Source organism: Sapajus apella, unplaced genomic scaffold (genome assembly GCF_009761245.1).
Source record: "Sapajus apella isolate SASKATOON/1434 unplaced genomic scaffold, GSC_monkey_1.0 scaffold7, whole genome shotgun sequence".
Taxonomy (NCBI): domain Eukaryota; kingdom Metazoa; phylum Chordata; class Mammalia; order Primates; family Cebidae; genus Sapajus; species Sapajus apella.
Window position 1 is genome coordinate 14,800,181 of NW_022436947.1, and position 26,277 is coordinate 14,826,457.

A 26,277-nucleotide genomic window follows, 5' to 3' on the forward strand; every position below is an offset into this window, starting at 1 on the left:
ACCAATGCACTTCAGCCAGGCGACAGAGTAAGACTCCATCTCAAAATAATAATAATAATGATAGTATCATTTCATATATTTGCTTAAATATCCTTCAATTGCATACCACAGCTTTAAAGAATAAAGTCTGGAAACTTGAGGCTGCTTACAAAGCCCTTCATTATATAGCCACTGTCTGTCTTGTATTCATACAAACCATATTTTAATCATACCATATTGCTTACGGTGACTACAACGTGTGTTTGCTTATAGGATTCATCCAACCTGACATGCATTTTTTTGCCTTCTTCAGCTCCATTTTGTCTTTCATAGCAGTCTCACCTGCCCTGAGAAACTTTTTACCCCTTTGCTGATGCTGAAGTGCCCCAGCTCTATATTCCCCTAACATCCTTTGCATGACTCTTTAACATCACTTGCAAATTTTATAATCATTAATGATTAATTGACTTCCTGTCCCATGGACTGTGACTTTATGAAAGAAGCAACTATCTTATTCCTTTCTGTATGCACAGCCTCTAGTACAAAGCCACATTTATTATCTGACAAATGAGCTATCTTTTGACTGTATTTTATTAATATGAATGCAGACCCTTTAGAGTCTATATTCATTTTCTAGTGTCTCCATAACAAAGTACCACAGACTGGGTGGCTTAAATAACAGAAATTATCGTCTCACATTTCTGGGGGCCAGAAGTCTAAGATGTTGTCATAGTAGTTTTTTTCTAAGGCCTCTCTCCTTGACTTATAGATGGTTTTCTCTTTGTACCATTGCATGGCATTCCCTCTGTTCATGCCTATGTCCTAATTCTATCTTCTTATAAAAACATCGGTCATATTAGCTAATGTCCCACCCTAGTAATCTTATTTTACTTTAACTCTTTAATAATTCTGTCTCCAAATACAGTCACATTCTGTTATATTGAGGGATAAGACTTCAACATATGATTTTTGGGAGGTATACCATTCAACCCATAACAGAATTCCTTAGCATAGTGACATATTTAGTGATTAGAATGCTATGATTTCAAGTAGCTCTTAGTTCTAGGAAGATCTTTCTTGTATGTACCCTTGTGCCTGAAAATCTGTATCTATCAAATTTAAAGAATTAGAAAAAGCAACTTGAAGTCCTTGAAGAAGAAGCTGACAGAATCCTCACATTTTTTTCCCATGGCCACTGTGATTACTTAGATTCCTGTCATCATCTTTCATCTGGAATTCTGCAACAGCTTCAGTGTGAATGACTTCTCGCTAGTCTTGGACTCTTCCAGTCTTCTTTCTACCCTACTCTCCAGAGATTCTAAAACGTGACTCATCATCTCTGTCCTGGCTATATCCCTATGGAAGATCCCCACTATCTTCAGGATGACATCCAAATCCCTCTCAATGGCTCACAAGGCTCTTCATGTTCTCGAATGTACCCTCTTTCCTGGCCTGTTTCTTGCTACTCCATCCATTGCTTTTATTACCCTCCTGGTATTCTTAATAGCTTTAGTTTTTCCAGTTTGTCAAGGCTTCTTGAGACTATATCTTAGTAATTTTGCTTTTTGCCTGATATGCTGTTGAGATCCTCTTCTGTGCCTTATCTCCTGTATACCCTCCAGACTGCAGTCTGCACATCCGTGAGCCTGGGGCTTCCTGGTCCTGCTGTGTGCTTCTCTATCAGTTCCATTTCCTCATCCCTCTGTAAGGGAGCCTCTCTGTGAGCTATGATTGGCCTTTGTTTTTCTCTCTCACCATCTGCATTGTATCGGGAGAGCAAGAACCATATCTTGGTCATGTTGATTTCTCACATTGAACTTTGTGCCTTGAACAAAATGGGCATGCAGTATGTTTTTGTACAGTGCTAGAGGGCTGAGTGTTAAAACCACTTGAAAACATCAACTTAAATAGTCTCCACATTTTAAAAATAACAGCTTCATTGAGATAACTTACTTGCCAAAAGTTCTCTCTTTCAACGTATGCAATTCAGTGGCTCTTTGTATATTCACAGCGTTGTACGTCCATCACCAATATCCAAGTTTAGACCATTTTTATCATCATCCAAGAAATCCCATACCCTTTAGTGATCATTCTCTATTTTCTTCTTCCCTAGCTCCTGGAAGTCAATGGATTTGCCTATTCTGGATATTATACATAAAATGACATGATGCAATATGTAGTATTTTGTGATTAACTTCTTACATTTCTTATTGTAATGTTTTCAAGGTCCAAACATTTTGTAGTAGGTATCAATACTCTATTTCTTTTTATTGCTAAGTAATGTGGATATACCACATTTGTTTATCCATTCATCAGTTCATGTATATTTGGGTTATTTCTGGTTTGGGGGGTATTAAGAATAATGCTGTATGCACATTTATACACACATTTTTGTGGGAACATATGTTTTTAATTATCTTGGATGTATACCTAGAAGTGGAATTACTAGGTCATATGGAAACCCCATGTTTAGCTTTCTAAGGAATTGTCAAATTTTCCAAAGCTACTGTATCATTTTACATTGCCACAGGAATGCAAAGAATTCCAAATTTCTTCAACCACATCTTCATCCACACTTGCTATTGTCTTTATTTTTTATCATGATTGTCGTAGTGGGTGCCCTGCTTTTGATTTGGATTTCCCTGATAGCTAATAATGTTAGGTATATTTTCATTTACCATTGGTCATTTGTGTATCTTCTTTGGAGAAATGTGTATTCAATTTATTAGCTCATTTGTAGTTGGATTATTGGTCTTTTTACTGTTGAATTTTTACAGCTTTAAGACATGTATTCCGGATACAAGTCCCTTGTTAAAGATGAGTTGAAAATATTTTTGCCCATCCTGTGGGTTGTCTTTTAACAAGCTTGATGGTGTCTATTGAACCACAAAGTATTAAACATAGATGAAGTACAATTATATTTTTTGTTGTTGCTTCTGTTTTTGGTGTCATAGCTAAAAAAAAATACTGCCTAACACAAGGTCACAAAGATTTACTCCTCTTTTCTTCTGAGAATTTTAAAGTTTTAGCTGTTAACATTATGTCTTGGATCCATTTTAAGTTAATTTTTGTATACAGTATGAGGTAGGTGTCTAAATTCATTACTTTGCATGTGGATATCCAGTGATTTTGGCATCACTTTTTGAAAGAAAAATTCTTTCTTTATTGTATTTTCTTTTTATCTTTGTCAAAAACTAATTGACCGTACAGGTAAGGATTTATTTCTGTACTCTCTTGTCTATGCCACCAATTTGTTTATTATTATGCCTGTACTGTTATCTTGACATGACATTCTTTGTAGGAGGTTTTAAAATCAGGAAATGTGAATACTCCATCTTAGTTCTTTGCTTTCAAAATTTTGGATATTCTGGGTCCCTTATATTTCCATATAAATTTTAGGATCAGATTGTCAATTTCTGTGAAGGGGCCAGCTGAGATTTTGATTGAGATTGGGTTGAATATGTATGCAAATCAATGTGGGCAATATTGCTATCTTAGCAATAGTAAATCATCTGATTCATAAACAAAGAATTTCTTTTCACTTATTTATATATTTTTCTCACTTTTTTCAATGGCATTTTGTAGTTTTTCTTGGATAAGTCATGTGATTCTTTTGCTAAGTTTATCCGTAAGTATTTTATTTTTAATGTTAGTGTCAATGAATTTTTCTTCTTAATTTCACATTAAATTGTCTTTAAAATAGAAGAAGTTTTTGCCCTTTTAAAGGTTATATATATATATATATATCTGGAACATCACAAAAACAGGATTTCAATCTGGGGATCATCTCAATGTTTTAGATTTTCAAAGGACATGGGCCACTTTGAAGAAGAAAAAAGCATTGTTTTCTTTGTGATCACTTAAAGCTGTACGTGAACCAAAGGAAATGCAAAATATTAAGGAAGATATATATACACACATATATATAAATACATATAATTATATAATTTTGTGTTCTCTTATCAAATTAACTGTGTAACGTGTACTCATTCATGTGTGAATCATGTGATATGCAAAATATCATACTAAATTTTGAAATTTTAAGTAACCATGCAGATTTTATGCATTTATAAAGCCTATTGACTATATAAAATGTAATGAGTAATGGTTTAAAAATAATCATTAGTGTCACTGGAAGTATTTACTCATGGAATCTTCCATTACATAAGTCAAATATGTTGAGTTTTGGATGGACATCAGGGTGTCAACCTAGTCAACAAAATAATTATTAATACTATGCTTACATATAGAGCAAGAAGAAACATGTTAAGAATGGTATGACTAAATATAAGTTATCTGTAAACATGGTATTTAAATTAATTTTCCCACATCCTGTATTAACAAAGATACCACTTGATATCTCAGAAAAGCATTGTATTAGAGATGTTAGATTGGCTGGGAGTTTTGTAGTGAATACTGAAAATTATTAATTACAATGGGGCTTTTAATTGTTCAACATTCTTGTAATCCTTGCTTCAGGAGTTATTAAAACTACACAGAAGAAAATTATTCCATAAAAATTATATTCTTTTTAGAGAGTTTATAAAACAGTACTCTTAGTTGACTGTTCTGAAAGATAATAAATTTTAAAATGCAAGCACACTCACCCAGAAACATTGGTTTCATGATTATTTGTGTACTTGTCTGCAATAATAACAGGATTTGACAGCAGAAACCAGCTGATGACTTACATTTTCTGAAACGCACTGAATTGAAACCTATTGAATCAATCACTATTGGTAAACATTGTCAAGATAAGAACAGGCTATTGTTTTGCCCCTGGAAGATCTATCTATATTACTGTCATCCATTTGTTATACAATGTATTTTAGACTGAAAACGTCTTAATAAGAGAATAATACCAAAGGTGAGGAAAGCAAATTTTAATAATACATGGTTAAGGCATCTCTTTATACTTATAATGAAAGATGGTATAATTTGTTAGTATAGCAATACAAAAGGGTTGAATGATTTTTGTTTATGCTTTGTAACTGTTGTGGAAATTAGGCAGTTTTAATTTACTTTCAAATAGTGTTAGCTTTAATCATCATTTAGTAACTATGTAAAATAAGTTATTAGTCTCAAATATTACTGCATTTGTAAGATCCTTATTCAAGCATTTGTTATTTGTCCTTTCTTGAAGTGGATACTAGTTGGTTTTCAGACTTTAGCTATGATATCAACTCAAAGTATAGTTTAACATAAATAGATTCCTTGATAAAAATGAAGTCATGTATTTTTAGGATGAATATTTAACATATTTACTAAAATGTTATAATCTACAAAGTATAACATTACAATCTCCTTTATAATAAAAATTTCACGTTTTGCTTAGTTTTACTTTCTTTTACTAAAAGAAAATTAACAGCTGTTAAAAATTGTAGTATGTTTCATATTCTTTAACTTTATTTTTCATTTATGAAAAACATTTTTCTGCTGGTTCAAAACATTAAAAAATTATCAAGGAAAATTTCACATTTAGCTTATAATGATAAATACTTATCCTATGTAATAAGACTTACCTCGTATAGGTATATTTCTTTTTTAACATGTCTTATGTTCTTCTGAGAAATAAAGCATTTTGAGAATTAAAGGTTCTGACACGTAGTTAGAGAAACTGACCTTTAAGGTTTCTTGAAGTATAATGTTTCCAATATTTTTTTGCTGTTTTTTTTTTTTTTGAGCAGGAACTTGTAAATCTATAGAAGTTCCCAACAAAAATGAAATTTTCTTTCTATAATAATTAACTTTTAAATATAACCTTCAAAAATGTATTTTCTTATAAGAGTACATTAAAGTATAAAGTTAATACCTGAAGCACACAGTGGAGCATTTCATTTCTTTCTCAGTATTTTTGAAAGAAATCACTGTGTGCTTCCAATTTACCCTTATTTCTTTCTTCCTGCAATCCTGTAAGTAAATAAAATCTTTTAGAGTCATTAAAACCTAATAAGAAACTAGAGGGTTATAATAGATTACATTTCCTTTGTGGTGAGCTGACAGGATAGATCTAATAGTCTTGAATGCCCTTTTGACATATGACAGATGAAGTAGCATCTACATCCTCAAGGGAGGATGTCTGAAATTAAAGACACACAAAGTCTCTACTCTGCCTTGAGATTAGACAGCCCTCTAAGAGCCTTGACGTTGGGGACTACAGTCTCTGGCCTCAACCATTCACCCCAGATTTAAGAAAGGAAGGCACTCTTAAGTAATCATTCATGAGAACAATTTCAGTCACCTGATTGCCAAAGAGTAAGCCACCATAAGAATGATGAGGAATATTGCTAAAGCTACACACTTTGGGCTGTTTAGGAAGTATACAGTAGGTGTCACTGGGTGTGCCTTCTCAATAGATGACTACACTGTTATTAAAATGAAGGTTGCCACCAAGTAGCTAAGTTTAATTTGAGCTGCATTCATTTTCCATTGTTGCAGAACAAATAACTAAAATTTAGCAGTTTAAAATAATAAACATCATCTCACAAAATTTCTGTAGATTAGAAATTCAGGAACAGGTTAGCTGGGTTTTCCTGGCTCAGGGTCTCTCATGAAGTGGTATTCAAGATGTCATTTAGATGTCATCTGAAGAACTGACTGGAGACGGTGACTTTCTGGGTGGCTCCTTCACATGCGTGGGAAGTGGTGCTTGCTATGGGCAGGAGGCCTCTATCCTTTCCACAGAGCTGCTGAGAGTTTTCAAGATGAGGTAGCAGGGGCCTGGCTCTGGAGGTGGGACTTGGACAGTGGACCAAACTGAGGACTAGCTAAAACATGGACAGGAGAGAAGCAGCTTCCCATAAGACCATTGCCATGGCCGTTAACAGCCTCTTTCCATGGCAATGATCTGCAACCCAGTAGTTATTGCTCTTTTCCTAGAAATTTTTTTATTATCCACCCCTTACTCTGTATGCAACTGAAAGTAGATTTGAACATGATTGCAGAACTGCCTTGAGCGGCTGCTGTCTGCCTGTAAGTTAACTCTGCTCTGCAAGAAAAGTCATGGAGCTATAACACTGCCTAGAACTGCAACACTGCTGCTTCAGTAAAGTTTTCTTCTAGCCATCAGTTCACCCTTGAATTCTTCCCTGGATGAAGCCAGGACTTCTTGCAGGCTCAGTCCCACTTTGGGGCTCCTCTGTCTTGTATCAGTGACACTGGAGTGCTTCCACTGGAGTGAATTATCCAGCAGAGGGCAAGGCTGAAACCAAAATGCCTTTTATGACCTGGCCTCAGAAGATACATACCATCATTTCTGGAATATGCTATTGTTTATACAGACTATCCCTATTCGAAGTGGGAGGGGACCACAGAGTAAATGAATTTTTGGAGGTGAGGTTATTGGGGGCCATGATGGAGGCTGAGTACCACAGAGTATAGGAATGCTTTTGGATTATTAGTAAAGATGGACTTATGAAAATAAGTTGTTCTTTTTTCTGAAACAGCCCTTCATCTCCCTTTTCTGTGCCTCTTTGAGCACCCTCTATTTCCAAATCCCAGAACTTCCAAGCTGTCTCCTTATTCCTCAGGGCTCTGCTGTGGTGCCTTTCCCATCCTTACTCCCTCATGAAGTCAACAAATATGTATTAAGGGCAACTTGTATGCCAGTCACTTCACACCAGTGAAAAAATTACTCATTTCATAGAGCTTACCTTTTATAAAGTAGCTGCTTTTCATAGTAAGTAGTCTCCTGTCATCCACAATTTTCAGTTTTATCCTATTAGCATTCTGCTAAAATTACTATATGTCTAATAAGAAAAACAAATTTGAGGTAAAAGATCAATGATTGGCACTATCTCTTTCAAGAACTGCTTGTATTTCAATAGAAGTATTCTATGATTTAACCTGAAAGCATAAGGTGGGATTTTAAGGCCCTGAGGCAGAAACTAAGCAAAGGAGGGAAAGTCTCATTTGCACTAATTTCCCTGCTTTAAATCACCATAGGACTACTTTCATTCAATGAAAACCATTACCATCAGGTTATCTCATTCAGCATGATGTTTTGCAGAACCTGGAAATGGAAGAAAGAAGAAAAAAGTATATTTCAAGCCTAAATAGGGGCAAAACACATTGATGTAGTTATCTTCATGATCACATGAGGAAACTCAGAGATTAATGTAACTCATGTTACCGTTTCCTTTTGAAATTGATAACAGTGTGATTTGAATTTCCTTAAGTATGAGAAAAAGACATGGATCATCTTTTATATATGTTTATATCCTAACCCAGTGTTTCAGGGATTCTGGCGTTTATATTTTTGACTAACTCTAAAACATCTTTCCACGGGGCTTCTTATTATTTTTTATATGTATTTTTTTAGTTTTAAAACTGTTTAGACCAATAAATCTTTCTCCAGATATCACATTGGTCAGCATGGAGGAGGCAAATGGAAACTAATGACACTCATCAAGTTGATGATGTGAATGATATATTGGATCCAATCACTTAACACTTTCATAAAGTCAATATCAGGGGAAAAAACTAGGCACTTATTATGGTAAACTGTATTTGTACTGTCAGCATTCTGTGATTTATTACAAACCCATGGCTAGGATTAGGATATTATAAATGGGGGAAAAATGGAAGGCTCATTAATTTTTTATACCCACAGGTGGAAGACATGCAGTGGGCTAACAGAGAACACACCCACCCAGCGTCTGTCTGCAGCCTGCCATGTAAGCCGGGAGAGAGGAAGAAAACGGTGAAAGGGGTCCCTTGCTGCTGGCACTGTGAACGCTGCGAAGGTTACAACTACCAGGTGGATGAACTCTCCTGTGAACTTTGCCCTCTGGATCAGAGACCAAACATCAACCGCACAGGCTGCCAGCTTATCCCCATCATCAAATTGGAGTGGCATTCTCCCTGGGCTGTGGTGCCTGTGTTCGTTGCAATATTGGGAATCATCGCCACCACCTTTGTGATTGTGACCTTTGTCCGCTATAATGACACACCTATTGTGAGGGCTTCAGGACGTGAACTCAGTTACGTGCTCCTGACAGGGATTTTTCTCTGTTATTCAATCACCTTTTTAATGATTGCAGCACCAGATACAATTATCTGCTCCTTCCGACGGATCTTCCTAGGACTTGGCATGTGTTTCAGCTATGCAGCCCTTCTGACCAAAACAAACCGTATCCACCGAATATTTGAGCAGGGGAAGAAATCTGTCACAGCGCCCAAGTTTATTAGTCCTGCATCCCAGCTGGTGATCACCTTCAGCCTCATCTCTGTCCAGCTTCTTGGAGTGTTTGTCTGGTTTGTTGTGGATCCCCCCCACATCATAATTGACTATGGAGAGCAGCGGACACTAGATCCAGAGAAGGCCAGGGGAGTGCTCAAGTGTGACATTTCTGATCTCTCACTCATTTGTTCACTTGGATACAGTATCCTCTTGATGGTCACTTGTACTGTTTATGCCATTAAAACCAGAGGTGTCCCAGAGACTTTCAATGAAGCCAAACCTATTGGATTTACCATGTATACCACCTGCATCATTTGGTTAGCTTTCATTCCCATCTTTTTTGGTACAGCCCAGTCAGCAGAAAAGGTAAGTGGCAGGAAGTGCTCTTGACAACTTTTTCCTGGATTTAACATCAGGATGCTTTTCCTCTTTTTTTTTTTTTTTTTTTTTCACATATTCTCTCCAGGTGCTTCAGTCTGTGCTATTCTTACCTAGAAAAAATATATATATATATATATATATATATCTCAAGGTCATATTGCTTTGAATTTGTGTTGACAAAGGCTGATTTTCCATGGAAAACACTTTAATGTGTCCTCTTTGGCAAGGTTGAAGATGGGCAGAGCTCACATCACTTTCTGAGTCTCTCTTCCCAGCTCTGCAATCTGCTAGCATCACTATTCTTTTCCAAATGTTAATTAAAAGAGGGAGGAAGAAAGGGCAGACATGGTTCACGAGGGTGAGCTGTCCCCGAGATATGCCACTGCATGACAAATGCCTTCCTTTCTGTTCTAATATAACTCTGGGAAAAAGCCATTGCTTGGTAATTATGATGATTTTAGTCATGGAAGCAGAGTTTATGATGAAATCCTCATACACATACACACAAAAACTGAAATGGCTTCATTCAGTCTGAACCATCTTACTATTTCTTCTCAGTCCCCATTCTTGTTACTTTTTCATATGTGGAAGTTGATGGTGAAGGTAAAGAGGGCAGCAATGGATGATTATATAAAGCAGTTTACAAATTTTAGAAGGCAAAGATCAATGGACTCCCCCGAAGTAATTTTTTGTCACTAATCTCCCATTAATGTTTTCCACATAAAATACTGCTGGTAAAGAAAATCTGTATGTGAAGGGAGTGTTTGCTGAGCTGAATGTTGTAGTTCTGTGTACAGAAAAGCAGAGAACTAAGGTGAACTCTAAATTCCAAGGTTTGAGTAGTGGGATGGAGATAAACCAGCTTGAAAAACAGAGGAAAATGCTCTCTTTCTGTAATAATAGCCCTTCCACTCTGATGGGCATGTGAGAGGGCTCTTCTTTCAGAGTGAGGACTTGATTATTCCATCCTCTGCCACCAGAAGTTGTGAGAAAAATCAAACCTCCTGGGGTAATTACATTTCCCAGGCTGTAACATTCCAAGGAGGTTCTGCATGACCCAGCAGAATGTCCCAGCAAATTCAGAGAAAATTTCCACAAGAAAGGGACAGAAAGCTCATTAGTATGAGTATTCATCCCTTCCTCAGTCAATGTGGCCTTCAACTATTTTTGGACAAATAATGTACTTCAGCAAACTTGCTGCTGAAGAGAGTAAACTTGTTATTCTATTAAAAAGGTTTTTGAAAATTTGCAAAAATGGTAAATTTACAAAATAACCATTTTCTCTGAGAACAGTAATATTGCAGAGTTGTAGATGCCCCCTGAGGAGCAGTGATAAAGATGATAAGAATTTGATAGTGAAATGGCACATGAATATGCCAGAGGGTGGAGGTTGCCTGAGACTGTCGGAGTTGTTCATTCATTTGAAAGCCTGGGGCTTATGCATAATTTTTGGGTGTCTATATAGCTATGCCTATGCAGATATGATTGAGTGTGGCTAGCAAAACTCCTTTTTCTTTCTTAGCTTTCTGAAATCAAAGTAAATCTAAAAAGTGCACTGAAAGACACATTATAAAATATGTTAATGTATTCATTTTATATTTATAATATAGTTGGATGTGAAAAAGTCTAAAGAAATCAATTAAAAAACACTAACTAGGAATTTTGAGAACATTGTAGAGTCCACAAATTATTTAGTCATGAAAACGTCAAATTTAGATTAGCGCTACATCAAGGACTATCATATTATAAATAGCTAAGATTTTGGTACTGAGGTTCTTCATATTATAAAATTATGTATTACTCTAAATCTACATCTTAAAATTTGCTACCTGCTATTCTCTTTGCAAGTATATTTTATTATTCAAGACAATACATAAAATGATTGACAAGCTGAGGCAACACAGCAAACCCTTTCTCTACAAAAATAAAAATAAAAAATTAGCCAAGCATAGTGGTGTTCACCTTTAGTCCAGGGTATTCAGGAGCCTGAGGCAGCAGGGATTGCTTGAGCACAGGAGTTCAAGGTTACAGTGAGATAGGATCACACCACTGCATTACAGGGTGGGCAGCAGAGAGAGACCTGGTATCTACCAAAAAACAACGCTTAAGAATGTTTGTGTTTTCACAACATTGCTTAAACTATTGACATGAATATTAAAAATGAACAAAACTTGTATATCTCTACAAGAAGGCTTTAAATATGTTCTATTGACCTTGGAGGACCAGAGAGCTGGTCCATTTTCATTTATATTGCTCAGACAATCAGCCCCATATTATCAACTTGAAGTGTTTACTACAGCTAGCCAGCACAGACATCCATTAACCCAGCAGCTCATTATTGAGCATTGTGTCCAGCATTGTGCTAATTATTGGGCCCATGTCAGTCGGCTTTCCTGAGCCTCCTTTGTAAGGCTCAGTCTGGCTCCCAGCCCATGCCTTCTTGATACCTGCCAGCACCAGCAAGGTGCCAGGCTCAAAGTCAGAAAAGGATCAGACTCAAGGGCAGGAGAAGTGGTGAGGGGTCAGAAATGAGATGAGAAAGCAAAGCAGGGAACTGTGCATTCCGTAACCGTGCAGTGGTGACACCGAATTTACAACATGCAGAAGAGAAAAATGTCTTCCAGTATGCATTTAATTGTTTCATCTCAGAATGACGTCAGAGAATGCATCAAACCATACAGGTCTCTCTGAAATTACAAGAAGCAGGAATAAAAAGTAAACTTAGTTGAAAAGTTTAGACCAATGTTTTTAAAAACATTTGGGTAAAATCAAGTTATAAAGGGACACTTGTAGCAGTTATGAAGACAGACAGCTTTCCAAAGTATCTTTATTCAATGATATTTAACTTCTCCACATTCCTTTTCCCTTCATTCTTGAAATTATGATGAATCATTTTTCCCGATAGATTTTAGTAACATCATTTGTAACTACTGCTGAATTGAACTAAATTTTGGTATAAATGCACCTTTTGTTTTTCTATAGAAAAGTAGTATGAAGGAAGGGTAGACCACTGAGGCATGGCCACAGTAACACAAACTAACATAATTGTACTGAAAAGAGAAAAAAATTAAAATATAATTAATAGTCAGAAGAAGTATCCTTAGGGATGGTAAGGGTCTATAAGGATGGCAGAAATCTCTAAAACACATATTTTATCATCCTTAATTGGGCTTTTAAAATCGAGATAATCAGAGAAGGGTTATGACACTGTCAACCACCAGTGAGCACAGTGCTTCATCTAGAGCAACAGATGGAAACCAAACAAAATACCCTCGAAGTGGAAAAGAAAATAAAACTCAGAAAGGCAAAAAAAAAAAAAAAAAGGAAAGGAAAAAACCTTCCAGTAAATCTCAAACCAGCTTTTCTTCCTGTGGCCTCAGGATGCGTAGCAGCCCAAGTCAAAGATTTGGGTGTCACCTTAGACTCCTCCCTGTATTCACTCCTGCCCTTTTGCTTTCTCTTCCCCCGTTTGAAAGTCATCGTTATAAATTTGTGGACGATAAGCAATGTCTATCTGAATGAATATGTCTCTTAACATAGAGCTGTTCGTATAGTCCATTCTCAATAAATGATATTCAAAAAGTTAATATTAATGATATAATAATATAAATGCATATTGGTGATTTAAGTTAGACTATGGCACAATGAGAATCTTCTGTATGCATCTTATTATAATCTCCATTATAACAATTTTTTTTCTAAAAAACATTTGTTTCCCATTTAATGATGGGCCAGGTAGATTCTTTTCCTAAAAATTTGCCGTTATCGCCTATTCTCAAATAAGGCTACTACATATTTAGAGAGAAGGGCAAGAAAGAATTATTACAGTTGTCCTTTGTTCCATCCAGAATTCACAAAGCAAAGGAGAACTGATGCAACTATTAAGATACTTATCACATCTCTTATTCTTTTTCTGTATTTACAAGAAGAGTATAGAGGTACACAGGTGGGCCAGTGGAGTAAGAAAGAGCATAAGCTCCTGAGTGTAAAAACTTGGGTTCAAATCCTGTGTCTGCTAAATAGCTGAGAAAACATGGGCAAGTGGCTATGTGATCAACCAGTGCTAATGAGCTCCTCTTGGGCGATACAGATTTCAGTACAAAGCAGCATAAAGCAACCAACTGCCGTCTGCACCCAGCCCTGTTCTGGAACTAGGTTGAGTTCATATATTCTGGGGAAAAGCAGGAAGAGGGTTGATTATTTAAGACACACACACACACACACACACACACACACACACAACTTTTGTCTCTTTATGGTGTGTTTTTATGCTAATAAATACCTCATATTTGTTTTGCTGAAAGTTACATGACAGGAGTCATGAAAAGTGTTTCATGCACATAATAAGGAAGGAATAAATGTTAACTATTGTTACCATTAAGCTGTTAGCCATGAGGGCAAGGACTTTGGTTTTGCTCACCATTTTATCTTCAGCACTCAACATAATATTGAGTCTGTAATAGGTTCTTTAAAAAATATTTGTTTGATGACTGAATATATTCAAATGAATTGAGTGAGAGGATGGATTTGATTTATCCAGGTAATTGTCTCAAATTTCTCCAGCCGTTTAGACCATATCTGAGCAGCCCCCCAACTGAAGGTGTCTCCTCTCCCCTTCCCTCCTCTCGTTTCCTTTTTTTGACAGTGTTGCTCTGTCGCCAGGCTGGAGTGCAGTGGTGCGATCTTGGCTCACTATAACTTCCGCCTTCCAAGTTCAAGCGATTCTCCTGCCTCAGCCTCCTGAGTAGCTGAGCCTACAGGCGCACACAGCCATGCCTGACTAATTTTTGTATTTTTAGTAGAGACGGGGTTTCACCATGGTGGCTAAGAAGGTCTCGATTTCTTGACTTCATGATCCACCCGCCTCGACCTCCCAAAGTGCTGGGATTACAGGTGTGAGCCACCGTTCCCAGCCTGAAAGTATTTTTTGTTTGTTTTTTGAGTTGGAGCCTCGCTCTGTTGCCAGGCTGGAGTTCAGTGGTGCGATCTCGGCTCACTACAACCTCGGCTTCCGAGTTCAAGCGATTCTCCTGCCTCAGCCTCCTGAGTAGCTGAGATTACAGGCACACGCTACCATGCCCAGCTAATTTTTATATTTTTAGAAGAGACAGAGTTTCATCATGTTGGCCAGGATGGTCTTGATCTCTTGACCTCGTGATCCCCCTGCCTCAGTTTCCCAAAGTGCTGGGATTACAGGCATAAGCCACCACACTCTGCCTGAAAGTGTTTTCTTAAACATAGCAGCTTTCCCAAGAAAGTAGATCTTACAGATTACAGCAGTTAAAGAGGGCTGTGAGAGAGAGAAGAATCTGGAGCATTTGGAGATAGGACAGAGTTGTTCCTGAGGCAATATGTACCTGCCCTCAAATATTTAGCAGACAATACTGGAAGAAAGAAAATATCATCAGAGAGAAGTTGCTGAAATCTTTATATTAATTTGAAATGTGAATAACTCTAATGAAAGTTTTGAGAGGTAGTTCTGAGATCAGTAACAAAATTCCTTCTCTAAGGAATAGTCCAGATGAGAAAAGAACACCTGAAAATCCTGCAGAAAGTGTCAGTAACCTGGACAACAATGGAAGAGATTTGCAAAATAGATCAAACCCGAGGAAAATTTTCAGCTGTGCCTTGTCTCTTGACATTTCTTCATTTCCTTAAAGAGAGGAAGTAGAAATGATTTTCAGTATCCACGTTGTATGTGTGTAATTGTTGCATGTAACTATCTTAGGCTACCTCTTGGTAAACTATATACTATTTTCTTTAATTGTCAGTTCACAATCATTTGAAGCAGATCCTTTCGAATGGTGCCACATTGTGGAACTATTTAATGTAGTGTGGTAGATTTTTTATGGACAAGATCAATTATACCAGACTGTTGCCATCTGCTCTGGAAGGGGAAAATAATTTTTTAAAAAACTAGAAAAGAAAGCATTTATGTGGTCTCATTTATGCACTTAATTAAAAGGATATGCTTGTGAAGCTTTAGAGGAGACATGGAATTCTCATGTAGGGAACATGCAGGCAGGCCTGCTTAAGGATCTCTCCTAGGAAATGCTGCCTTATTGAAGTTTTTGGTTTTTTTTTTCTGATTGTGCTACATATTACTCCTGCAGAAAATTACCAACTTTAACAGTTAGAGGAATTATTTTGAGGGAAGCCATCTTCTTTGATAGCCCGAAGAAGTATTTGCTCAATTAATCTTTTTAGATTACACATCCTATTTTGGGGGGTTCTGAGGAAGCTGTGGGGCTGAAGATTACTTAAGTGCTGATTATTAGCAACATTGTGGTATTTTTATACTCATTTTTCAGTTGAAATTGAGTTTACAAACAGTTTAAATTCTCTGCCCAAATTACAATAATTTATGCAACCAGACCATTAGATACTCAGTCTGGGAACTTATACACGAGAACTTATACCTAGAGCTAACACATTGAAATTGTTCGGCTTTCTAAATACGATTGAAAAATCCTGGGGTACTAGATTTGATTAAGAGTGAAATGTAAATATCGTTAGAGTCATAGTGACCCTGACTTTATGTTAAAATGCTTCAGGAGAATATCATATACACAAACCTAATCTTTTCTATACAGACAGAACTTTAATGACATCCAGGACTGTTGCTAATGCAGAATGCAGTGACTGATTTACTTACTGTGATTTTGTAAGACATTTCTTATGATTCAGTAGATGCTTATATCTTATGGAACATACAGGGTGCCAGGAAGAACAGATTGCAAGCAAACAGTTCCTTTTGGCTGTAACCACATATATATATATGTTTTTTTTATGTTGAGAAATTTAAAAGAAAAATCTAAATGTAGTATCATATGGGTTAGTGCCACCTACCTTAAAGTGTAGAAAAAATATTTAACCAAGTATTAATATATATTCTGGGCTATCTAAAATAAATTTGAAACAGATTTATTTGAATAATTAGAAGAAATATATAAAGAAATTTAATCTGGTTTCTGGTTCAAGATAATGGCTGGCACAAAGACATATATATGTCCTCCATCTAAAGTAACAATTAAATGACAAAAATAATGAGAGTTTAAAAAAGAAAGAAAGAAGACTAGGAGAAAAGGAGAAAGAGAGGGAGAGAGAATGAGAGGAAGCCATTATATTGTTAGAACCAACATTTGGTAAAACTGAGGAACTCTTGAAAAATAAAAACCAGTTGGGTTTGATTTATGGAGAAATTAAAAGAAGAGAAGCACAACCCAAGATGCATAAGCAGCTCTCACTATAAAAGTCCCACATAATTTCCAAAGCAAAAATCAACGTGAAGGCCTAAAGCAGGCATCATAGTGACCATCAGGGAAGTATTTAAAGAACTGCATTTCAGAAGATCTGGGCCAGTTTGGCTCCTTACTTCCCCTTTCTGCTCCAACCTTAATGTAAAAAGAGTGCAAGTTAAAATGAAGGACTCTAAAGAATGCGAATTATGTGAGGACAGAGGACTTCTGTACATATGAGGCACTGAAAGAGAAGGGGCAGAATTAGAGGTGATTTTATTTCAGATATGGCCAGGGAGAATAGGAAATATACCTGTACCTAGGATAGGAATCGAAGTTTCTCATCTCTTAGAACAGGTTTCTTCTGGGGCAAGTTCCAGGTTGCTTGCTTGCCAGTGTCCATGCATCTTTAAGAGAAGCGAGCCAGGTAAAACAATAACTAAACTCACAAGTTCATAGTCGGTTCTCTCAGACAAAGAAAACAGGCCCCACCGGTAACCTTTGTCATGCAGCCTGTTCCTTCTATCATAATTCTACATCAACAGCCAAGGATGGCAGGATAACTGCAGAAAACTCAGAGCTGAATTTTAAAGGACTAAAAAGGAAATAAACAAAACAGCATTAACTGACTCAAAAAAAAAAAAAATTCCACAGGTAATTCAGGAAATATAAGAAAATGTTCTTACAAAACACATTCTTAATTAGTATTTTAAGAGTGAATCAAGAAAATATTGAAAACACACCCATACACACACATGCAGGTGGCTATGAAAAGTATCAATCAGGGAATAAGAATATTATCCTGGAAATTAAAATTATGAATGTGAAAATAAAAAGCTGAACAGATGTGCTGAAACATAGAACTAGAGCAGAGATCTAGAGGACAAAATAAAAGTCAGAACCAGAAGGACAAGTGAAAAAAAGGAAAATATGAGGAAAAGTTGAAACATATTGAGCATAAATGGAAGATTTCAATATACGTCTAATAAACATCCTAGAATAGGAAACAGAGACAAAGAATGAAAATAATCTAAAAACAAAAAAGGAAAGCTTCACAACTGAAGAAAGAAAATTCTTAAAAATGAAAAAATGGAAAGGGCCAAACATCTTAGTAAATTTTCACTAATAGACGGAAAATTCTAGGAACTTTTAGAAGGGAAGTAAAAGATACCTGCAAAGGATGAACATCAGATCTCATGTGCCTCCCTGAATTATAAACAGAAATGAGCAACGTCTTTCTTGAGGGAACAGTGTTTTAAACTTAAAATTGTATTGCCAACCAAACTATCAATCAATATGAGGCTAAAAATGTAAATGGCCCAGAAAATCTGGTGCCTACATATCTGCATATGAATTATTCTAGGTGTAATACAACAAAACAAAAAAGGCATGTCAGCTATGAGACGGTCAGGCAGTGGCAATTATATATGATCTAGAAAGATTTTTTTTTTAACTTGGGAAAGGATATATTAGACTCTTGTGATTAATATATCCACTATATATTCATGTATATCCATAATCCTTTAAAAGCAAGGATTCTAATAATTATACTTACTCCTTTTCTGTAAGTCCAGTTATGCTACTTGAATGAATATGAAGGGAATAATATTTAGTAGCCATAATATAGTAATTGCTTTTTTAATTGGTCTTACATTGTTAGAAGGAATCTAGAAATAAAACAGAGAAGTATTAATTTATCTACTAATGTGAGTGTAAATATTTTGTAAACCCTGTAAATCAAAAATAGTAACATAACTAAAAAATTGAGGGATCTGGTTAGGTACTGTGGCTTCCGCCTGTAATTCCAGCACTCTGGGAGGCCGAGGCAGGTGGATTGCTGAGGCCAGGAGTTTAAGACCAGCCTGGCCAACCTGGCGAAACCCCATCACTACTAAAAATACAAAAATTAGCCAGATGTGGTGGCAGGTGCCTGTAATCCCAGCTACTTGGGAAGCTGAGGCTGAAGAATCTCTTAAAACTGGGAGACAGAGGTTACAGCGAGCTGAGATCATGCCACTGCACTCCAGCCGCCTGGGTGATAGAGTGAGACTCTGTCTCCAAAAAAAAAAAAAAAAAAAAGAGGGGTCCGTGAAAAGGGACAATAGATAAGGGACTTGTACAAACACTAAATCACTCACCTTTTTCTGTGAGTAGCCAATAGATATAATCTAAAATTGGTAACTCAAGAGTTATGAGTGTATTATTTTACACAGCAGGAAAAACAAAACAAAATACCACTCAAACTCATTAATTTTATAGAATGGCATCAGGAGATGGAAGATTATTCAAGTATAAATCATTGTATACAGAAGAATTTAAGTGAAAGTCTCAAGAAAAACCGTTCCAAGACAACATAAAGTTATATTTTCATATTAGGGGCTTTTGATATATAATACATTTTTAAGGAAAATCTTTTAGATGCAAAAATGGATGAATGGTTTTGAATTTGCAAAATGACTCAAAATCTTTGGTTGACACAAATTGTTTTTGAACATCCTCTTCTTTAGGTTTAATACAATTGCTAAATATGTACTTTTCAATGGCCACAATTTAAGTGTCAACTTATAGCTGGTGATGGCATTTCTTCAAAAATATTTATTAAATGTTTGCTTTATGCAAAAACCTTTGGTATTCAGGAAAATGCAAAAATGAGTAAGAAGTTGTCAAGTTTTTAAGGGTCGAGTCAGGGGGACAATACCAAGCACAGAGGTGACGGGTCAAGGCAGAGTGAGATAATGGAGGTAAAGTGCACAGTATGCGGTCTTGGGACCAGGGATGGTGAACAGATGAAGAAAGTCTCCATGAAGGAAGTGGGAATTTAAAAAGGCCTTGAAAGGGGGAAAGAAACAGATGGAAACAGCCTTCTAGACAATAGGAACTTTGAACTTACACTTTTAGAAAAGGGAAAGTCAGGCGTTGTTTATAAAACCTGTGACTAAAAACCTGTTTTAAGTTTAGGATAGCCACAAGAAGAACTCGGTGCCACATATTCCTCTTTTCCTTGTTAATAACACACCTTTTACACTGAAGAAGTATTTTTCAGTGTGGGTGAAAAATTATATGATTACCATAAAATAAGGATAGTCTGATAATTGGAGTCATTTCATGAAGGGATGTAAGCCAAGTTTGTACTTCATTTGCTAGGGATTTGAGTATATTTAATCTTTTATAGCATGGCTATGTTCTCAGTACCATGATATTTTGTGAAATTTCTCTGTCTGTGGAGAGTCTGAAGAATTACCAGGCATATGGATAAGAAAAAAGATAATAACAAGTTTATTGAGGAAATCAGACAAGAAATATTAGGGGCTTGATATTGTGGCATTGAAAGTGGAAAGAAGAGGACTCATTTCAAGTAGAACTGGGAACAGAAGACAATGGGAAGTGGGAGGTTTGCAGTTTATGGCATGTGATTGTGCTTGTAATGTACAACCTTCTTTGGGGCTGCTACAAGGGATCTACCCAATTGGACTTTAAGGAAAAGCCATAGTTCCTCTCTGTTCTGGACTAAAAGAGCAAAAAAATTTTTAAATGGCCAATGACTACATCTAGCCAAGTATGCAGAAAAATATTTGGGCTCAAAATAGTGAAAATTAGGTAAAAATCAATTTGTGTGGATAAAAGCAAAGGTAAAGAGACACAGCATGAATATCTGGTAGATTATGATTTTGAGTAAACAAACCTACTAAATAATGTGGAAACAAATTTTGATAGTTGAAATAAAAGGCACACTCTTTAGAAATAAAAGCCAAATTACTTCTAAATTATGCATCCAATTTAAATATCTAATCACCAGTTTATTATATACATTTGAAAGTTAAATGGATTTTATATTCCAATGTGCTTGGGCCAATTTTAATCTTTATTTTTTCTACTTGTCATGGGCATGACCAAATTCATTAAGTATTTTTTTTCTTTACCACACCTCAATTTTGTGTAATTTTGAGTGTCTTGCATATAAAGTCAGAATTACTCAGTTTTCAATTATTCTGTTGTTTTTCTTTAAAGTAATTTTTTAAAGTCATATGTTGAGTCCATAAGGTAATCCTCAGGGTTCTGTATTTTGGCAGTGTTTTGAGTCCTGTTAACCAAGACTAGTTTAAACCAGTCAAATAGCATCCACATTAATTGTAGGTTTTTGTGGGGTTTTTAAAAGGAATTAAAGTTACCGTTTTAAAAAAAAATAGTTCAAAACTTGCAATCAGTTGAATGTTTTCACCTTAGAATTTTAGACTCTCTGAGTTATTTTTTCAGTCAAGTGTATCTTGGGAAAAATACCAAGAAATACAATGTTTTCTTTTGTCAGTTTAAATCCTATAGAATGTAGCTTCCTATATAACCTTTTTGAATACATACTAAGACTTGAATTGCACACACATATGTACTTATAGCTTCTATAGAAGGTTTCATGTTGTCAGGCAAGATTAAATGTCATATGTTTCTCGTGGCAGCTGTTTTCTCTAAAATCCTCATCTACGCAAATTGAATTGAATTGAAAATAGTATTGGTAGATTGTGAGGCTGTCATAAACCCTTAAAGTGTTTACATCAGCATGCAGCTTATCACTGTAGCACTGTCCTTTCTTCATCAAAACATTTTCCCTGTGCTGAAATGTCCAATCAAACCGCAATTTATCAAACACTTGGTTACACTGCCTATTTATTGTTGAGAACCAACAATGACAAGCATGAAATAATTATATTCGAAATGTAAAAGGATGATATGTGGAGAAGATGGCAAGAAGACTAGCAATGAACAGAGGCAGTAACTACCATAGGATTATAACGTACATGTCTCCAAAAAAGGCCATCAAATTACTTATTCCCACCTTTCTTATTATTTTATACTTTTTTTTATGTATAGTGCAGGCATACACTGGTGACTGCTAGTGATATCCCCATTTTATATCTTCCCCTCCCAGGCACTCTGGGAAATCACATTACTTCTAATCTTTTTGTTTCTTTGTCTTCTTTATCTCATCTTCCTTCTGCTCAAGTTGCCCCTGATTTGGGCCTTTCTCCCAGGCACTGTTCCCTTGACGTTCTCATCATTCACATGTCTCCTGCTAGAAAAGCTGCATTCGTGCTTCCCTCATTGCTCTCTTAATCTCTGCCCTTTTACATGTTCAAAACTGGGAACTAAAACAATCCAAAACTGGGATGGGAAAGCAATCCAAACCCCAAATTGTGAAATTAAGCTATCTAAAACTCCACATGTATCATATTTTAAATGGTCACTGTTCATTGAACGTCTTCTATCATGCCAAAAATAAGATTATATTATTTATATTTAAACCGTTTTCTTTTCTCTAAGAGATGAATGCTCAAAGGACTTTCAGTGTTTGAAGTGAATTTTATAGATACAGGGAAGTTGTTGAGAATTTTTATGTTCATACTGTAAATAGACCTTGCGTTTACCATACTCCTTTTGTCCATAGGTCTCGGGCTTAAAACCTGCTTTATTTTTCTCTGTTATGCTCAATGTCTATTTCATTTCCTCCTTTCTATATCAACATTGTCTCTGTCTTTCAGAGATCCAGACTTGGGAGTTGACACCAACTTCTCTTTTCTTTTTACCCTTGTTTGACTCTGTCAACAAATTACAGTGCTTGTTTGAAATTTCTACTAGATCTGTATTTTTCCTTCTCACTTCCAGGTCAAATCTCTAGTCCGCATCTGGGTGAACTCTGTTTAATTGTAAGATGCTCTTATTTTAGGAAAAAAAAAAAAATTGTCAGCTACATTAGCACTGATCACTGTACTCGAAAGCAACTTCCAGATTTTTGCCATAACGTGATTGCACAATACTTCTTCTTTGTCACTTTTTTTAGATGAGATCAGGCATATTTAGGGTGGTATGACCAGAGACTGTCACTTCTTTTATAGTTACTCAATCAGTCAATTTTCATTTTAACAGCTTCACTCTGCTGAATACTAACAGCACTGTCTGAGGCAGAAGTGGCCTGCCATCACAGAGCTTGAATTCTGTAGGAGAGACTTTTTTAAAGGGATAATTATAAAATTAGTTACTCAGTAAAAATTGCTATATGTGCTCTCAGTGGCACTGTTAAGGGTTCTTAAAGTAAAATTAATTTCTATTGCCCATTAGCTAAGAACCTAAACTTTCCAAATTTTGTCTTTGTTATACCACTCTTCATTTGAGTGAAACAAATTTTCTTATGAAATCAACTAATCCATGAACTCTTCCCTAACTATTAAAACAAGTTCTGAACGCATATGTGCTCTATCTCGATGTCCACTATTTTACATTTCTAGATTTGTGTTCTGTGTTGTTCATCAGTTATTTATGCAACTATTTCCATTTCAGTGATTCCTCAGGAAGAGATCATTATAATTCCAGTGCATTCTTCCCAACTCTTCTTGCCAGCCCCACAATCAAAGCGCTTTGCAACTAGTGTTCAAGTAAAAGGTTTTTGTTGAAATTGATAAAAATAAAAGAAAAAAGGATAAATATTTTTAAGCGAATTCTGAGTTTATGTGTTCTAAAAAGTGAGTTACAGATAAAAGTAAAGGAAATGATTGTCCTGGTAGGCAAGAAAGTGAGAATCCTGTCTCCTTAACATCTCTGTGGCCTTGATTAAGGAAGTTAGCTTCTCTGAATCTTTGTCCTCTTACCTCAAGTAAAATGAAAACTTGACTAGGTAGTCTCTAAGGGTCTGTTTAATTCTAAGATGCTCTTATTTTAGAAAAAATTGCCGGCTACATAAGGAATGGTCAGCTACTCAGAGGCATGACCTAATTTTTAAGCAAATGCACATGAAGATTATTATGCATATTCAGTGAGGGATGCAAATGAATGCAGGAAGCATTTTAGAAGATAAATGTACTTAAGGCAGATTATTGGTCTCATAAACCTTAAGTGCTTTCACATCAACATAGCACGATACAAACGTATGATCCAGAATCTGAATTACTTTTCCAAAGAGCCCTATGGGGTATCTACTGGAACCATATGTTTAAGTTTCATGAGCTATCTTAGGCAGAAAGAGGAAAAAGACATGCAGTACTCAGTACTTTGCATTAATTCATAAATGTCTTGCTCTCTAGTTTCAAAAATAAAAGTACGACCCACAGCAGACACCTCTCAATATATGAGATTTTGCTATTTGTACATTACCTAATTTTTCTTGGGCACATTCTACTCATTGCTACTCCTCGTTTGTCATTCAAATTGTTTTTCCTCTTAGGGAAATACATGAGCTACTAGCTGGAAGACTGATCTGAACCTAGTTAAGTTAGTGTGTAGAGTAATCTCTTACTAGAAATTGATTTTTTATTTCACTTCACATTAACAATTTCCTCTTCTACCACATTTTCCTTATACTGCCAGTTAATGTAGTATCATAAATTGCTCTACCCCAATGCCTAAAAAAGAGGGAAGGACATTATGCCTATTAAGCAGTCCTATCATGACACATTGCAAAGTGTTGGTGACAAGGATCAGTTAAGTTCCTTTTTATGCCTTTTTCTCTTGTCTCTTCCTGTGGAACCTGATAAAATGCCAATACTTTAAAATCCTTTTGTAATTGGGAACAAGAAAAGCTATAATTTTCTTAAAAATAAATTCATTATAGTTTAAGACTTAATTCGAGTATGGGAACCATATCGATGATGAGTTCTCTGCCTTTGGTTGAAAATCCTATAGGGCAATCCATCTAAAATAATTATCTCCCTTAGACTTGAAACTTCAAAAGCAGTTGCTTTTCTCTAGAATCCTAATTCCTCAAACTCTTATCACTATCCATGGACTCTATGAAGATATTAGTGCAAGTTGAAATAAATTTTCATTATTTTGAAAAATAAAGACCATATTCACCATACACAATATTTTATATGATCAATTCTAACTGATCACAATGTGTGATAGTTACAAACTTTATACTATTTAAAATAACAACTTGAGCAGTTAAATCGCATTCAGTTTATAATTGCATGGACGCAGCATGGGATAGTGTTTACAAGCATAGATATAGTCTGGATGCATGACACAAATTGTGCTTTGGGCACGTACTAAGTGATATAGCATATATTCCCACTCTAAGCCTCAGTTTGTGTGTGTAAAATGGGATTAAAACCAATGCTTAGCATACAGGATTGGTTTGAGTATTGAATAAGACTCCTGTTAGTCGTTTGTTGGTCATGGTGATGAACATGAGATGGCTTCATTTGCCATGCTGACCAGCCTAAATCCCTTTGGCATTCTCTAAACTCTGCCTTCCCTACTTCTGTGCTGATGCACTTGGGTACTTGAGAAATTTTAGCTTTATATTCTTGTTATGTAAATCTGCACTAACTATAGTACTAATAGCATTGTATTCTTTTAGTGTAAATCTGGCCCTAAACAGGCACAAAATGTTACATATGTTCATGTGATTTAATAGAACAGAGCCCAATTATTTAATATCACTTATTAAATTGTTTTGTATTTAAAGTAAAATTATTTTTGTAACCATAATATAACTCTAAGCAGAAAGAGATATAACATGATTTAGGAGACTTTTTTCTTTTCTCCACACTTTGATAATATAGTCTGTCAAGAAATCTTTAAATGTGTTTCCCATACCCAGCACTGTGCTTGACAATATAATAGGCAAGCAGGACATTTTATTTGAAGAAATAAACCAATGCATGATTGCACAAATGAGGCTGACTCTTTTCTCTCTACCTTGTTTCTTTTTAGAAGCTGATGATTAAAATTGTGTTATTGAAACACCCAAAAATAACTCCAAAAAAAAAAAAAAAAAGCTACATGTAGGCAGTTCTAATTTATGAAGAGAGAGTAATTCAGTGTTTGGTAGTATACGTCTCTGATTATAATCAATTTGGAATCAGTATTTATTCTATTTAGGTTGGTGGTAAATTAACATAAACAAACAGGTCTCTAAGTCCTTTTTTACTACCCATGTTCTCAGTATTTCCAGTCTTTCTCTGTTTCATAACCTAAAAAACAGGTTTCACCTGAGTTCAGTCCTACTTACCTAAGGATAAAAGTAAGGAGAAAGGAGAAGGGTGATAATGAAGGGAAATGTATGCTGTGTCAACATGTTGATAACAGACAGTAGAACAACCGTGGAGAATAAGCTGACATTGTGCTGCTAATGTTAGCACAGACTGGGATGTGGCTATGTGGACATGTTTCTTCCAGCTGCATGGTGCAGATTTGCTAGTGCCCTACCGAACTTCCCTAGGAAGTCCTGATTTACGAAATACTAACAGTAGGTAGACACAGTGATGGAAATTAAAGCTATTCCATTTAACTATCCTGAGTTTCACCAGCCTTTGGTGAAATACCCATGTAGCATTTGCCATGTTTATCACTACACATGCTTGTCCTGCTTGTCCTTGGATTCTTAAAATAAAATTTAAAAATTACTCAAAGCATCAGGTAAGAGGACCACATATATTCATTATAAACAATATGATCATATTGCGGGTTTTAAAGCATGTGGATTCTAGAAATTGTTCCCATGACTCTTTT

The 26,277-nt window shown here is 35.8% G+C and overlaps 1 protein-coding gene across 4 annotated transcripts in view; it reads left to right on the forward strand.

Moving 5' to 3' along the window:
- GRM8 (glutamate metabotropic receptor 8) overlaps positions 1 to 26,277 on the forward strand; it is a 788,345-nt gene that overhangs the window by 683,288 nt on the left and 78,780 nt on the right. For all 4 annotated transcript variants that reach the window (XM_032276086.1, XM_032276088.1, XM_032276087.1 and 1 more), the window contains exon 9: positions 8,591 to 9,526. In XM_032276086.1, coding sequence (XP_032131977.1) covers positions 8,591 to 9,526 — 936 coding nt within the window. The remainder of the gene's footprint in view (positions 1 to 8,590; positions 9,527 to 26,277) is intronic.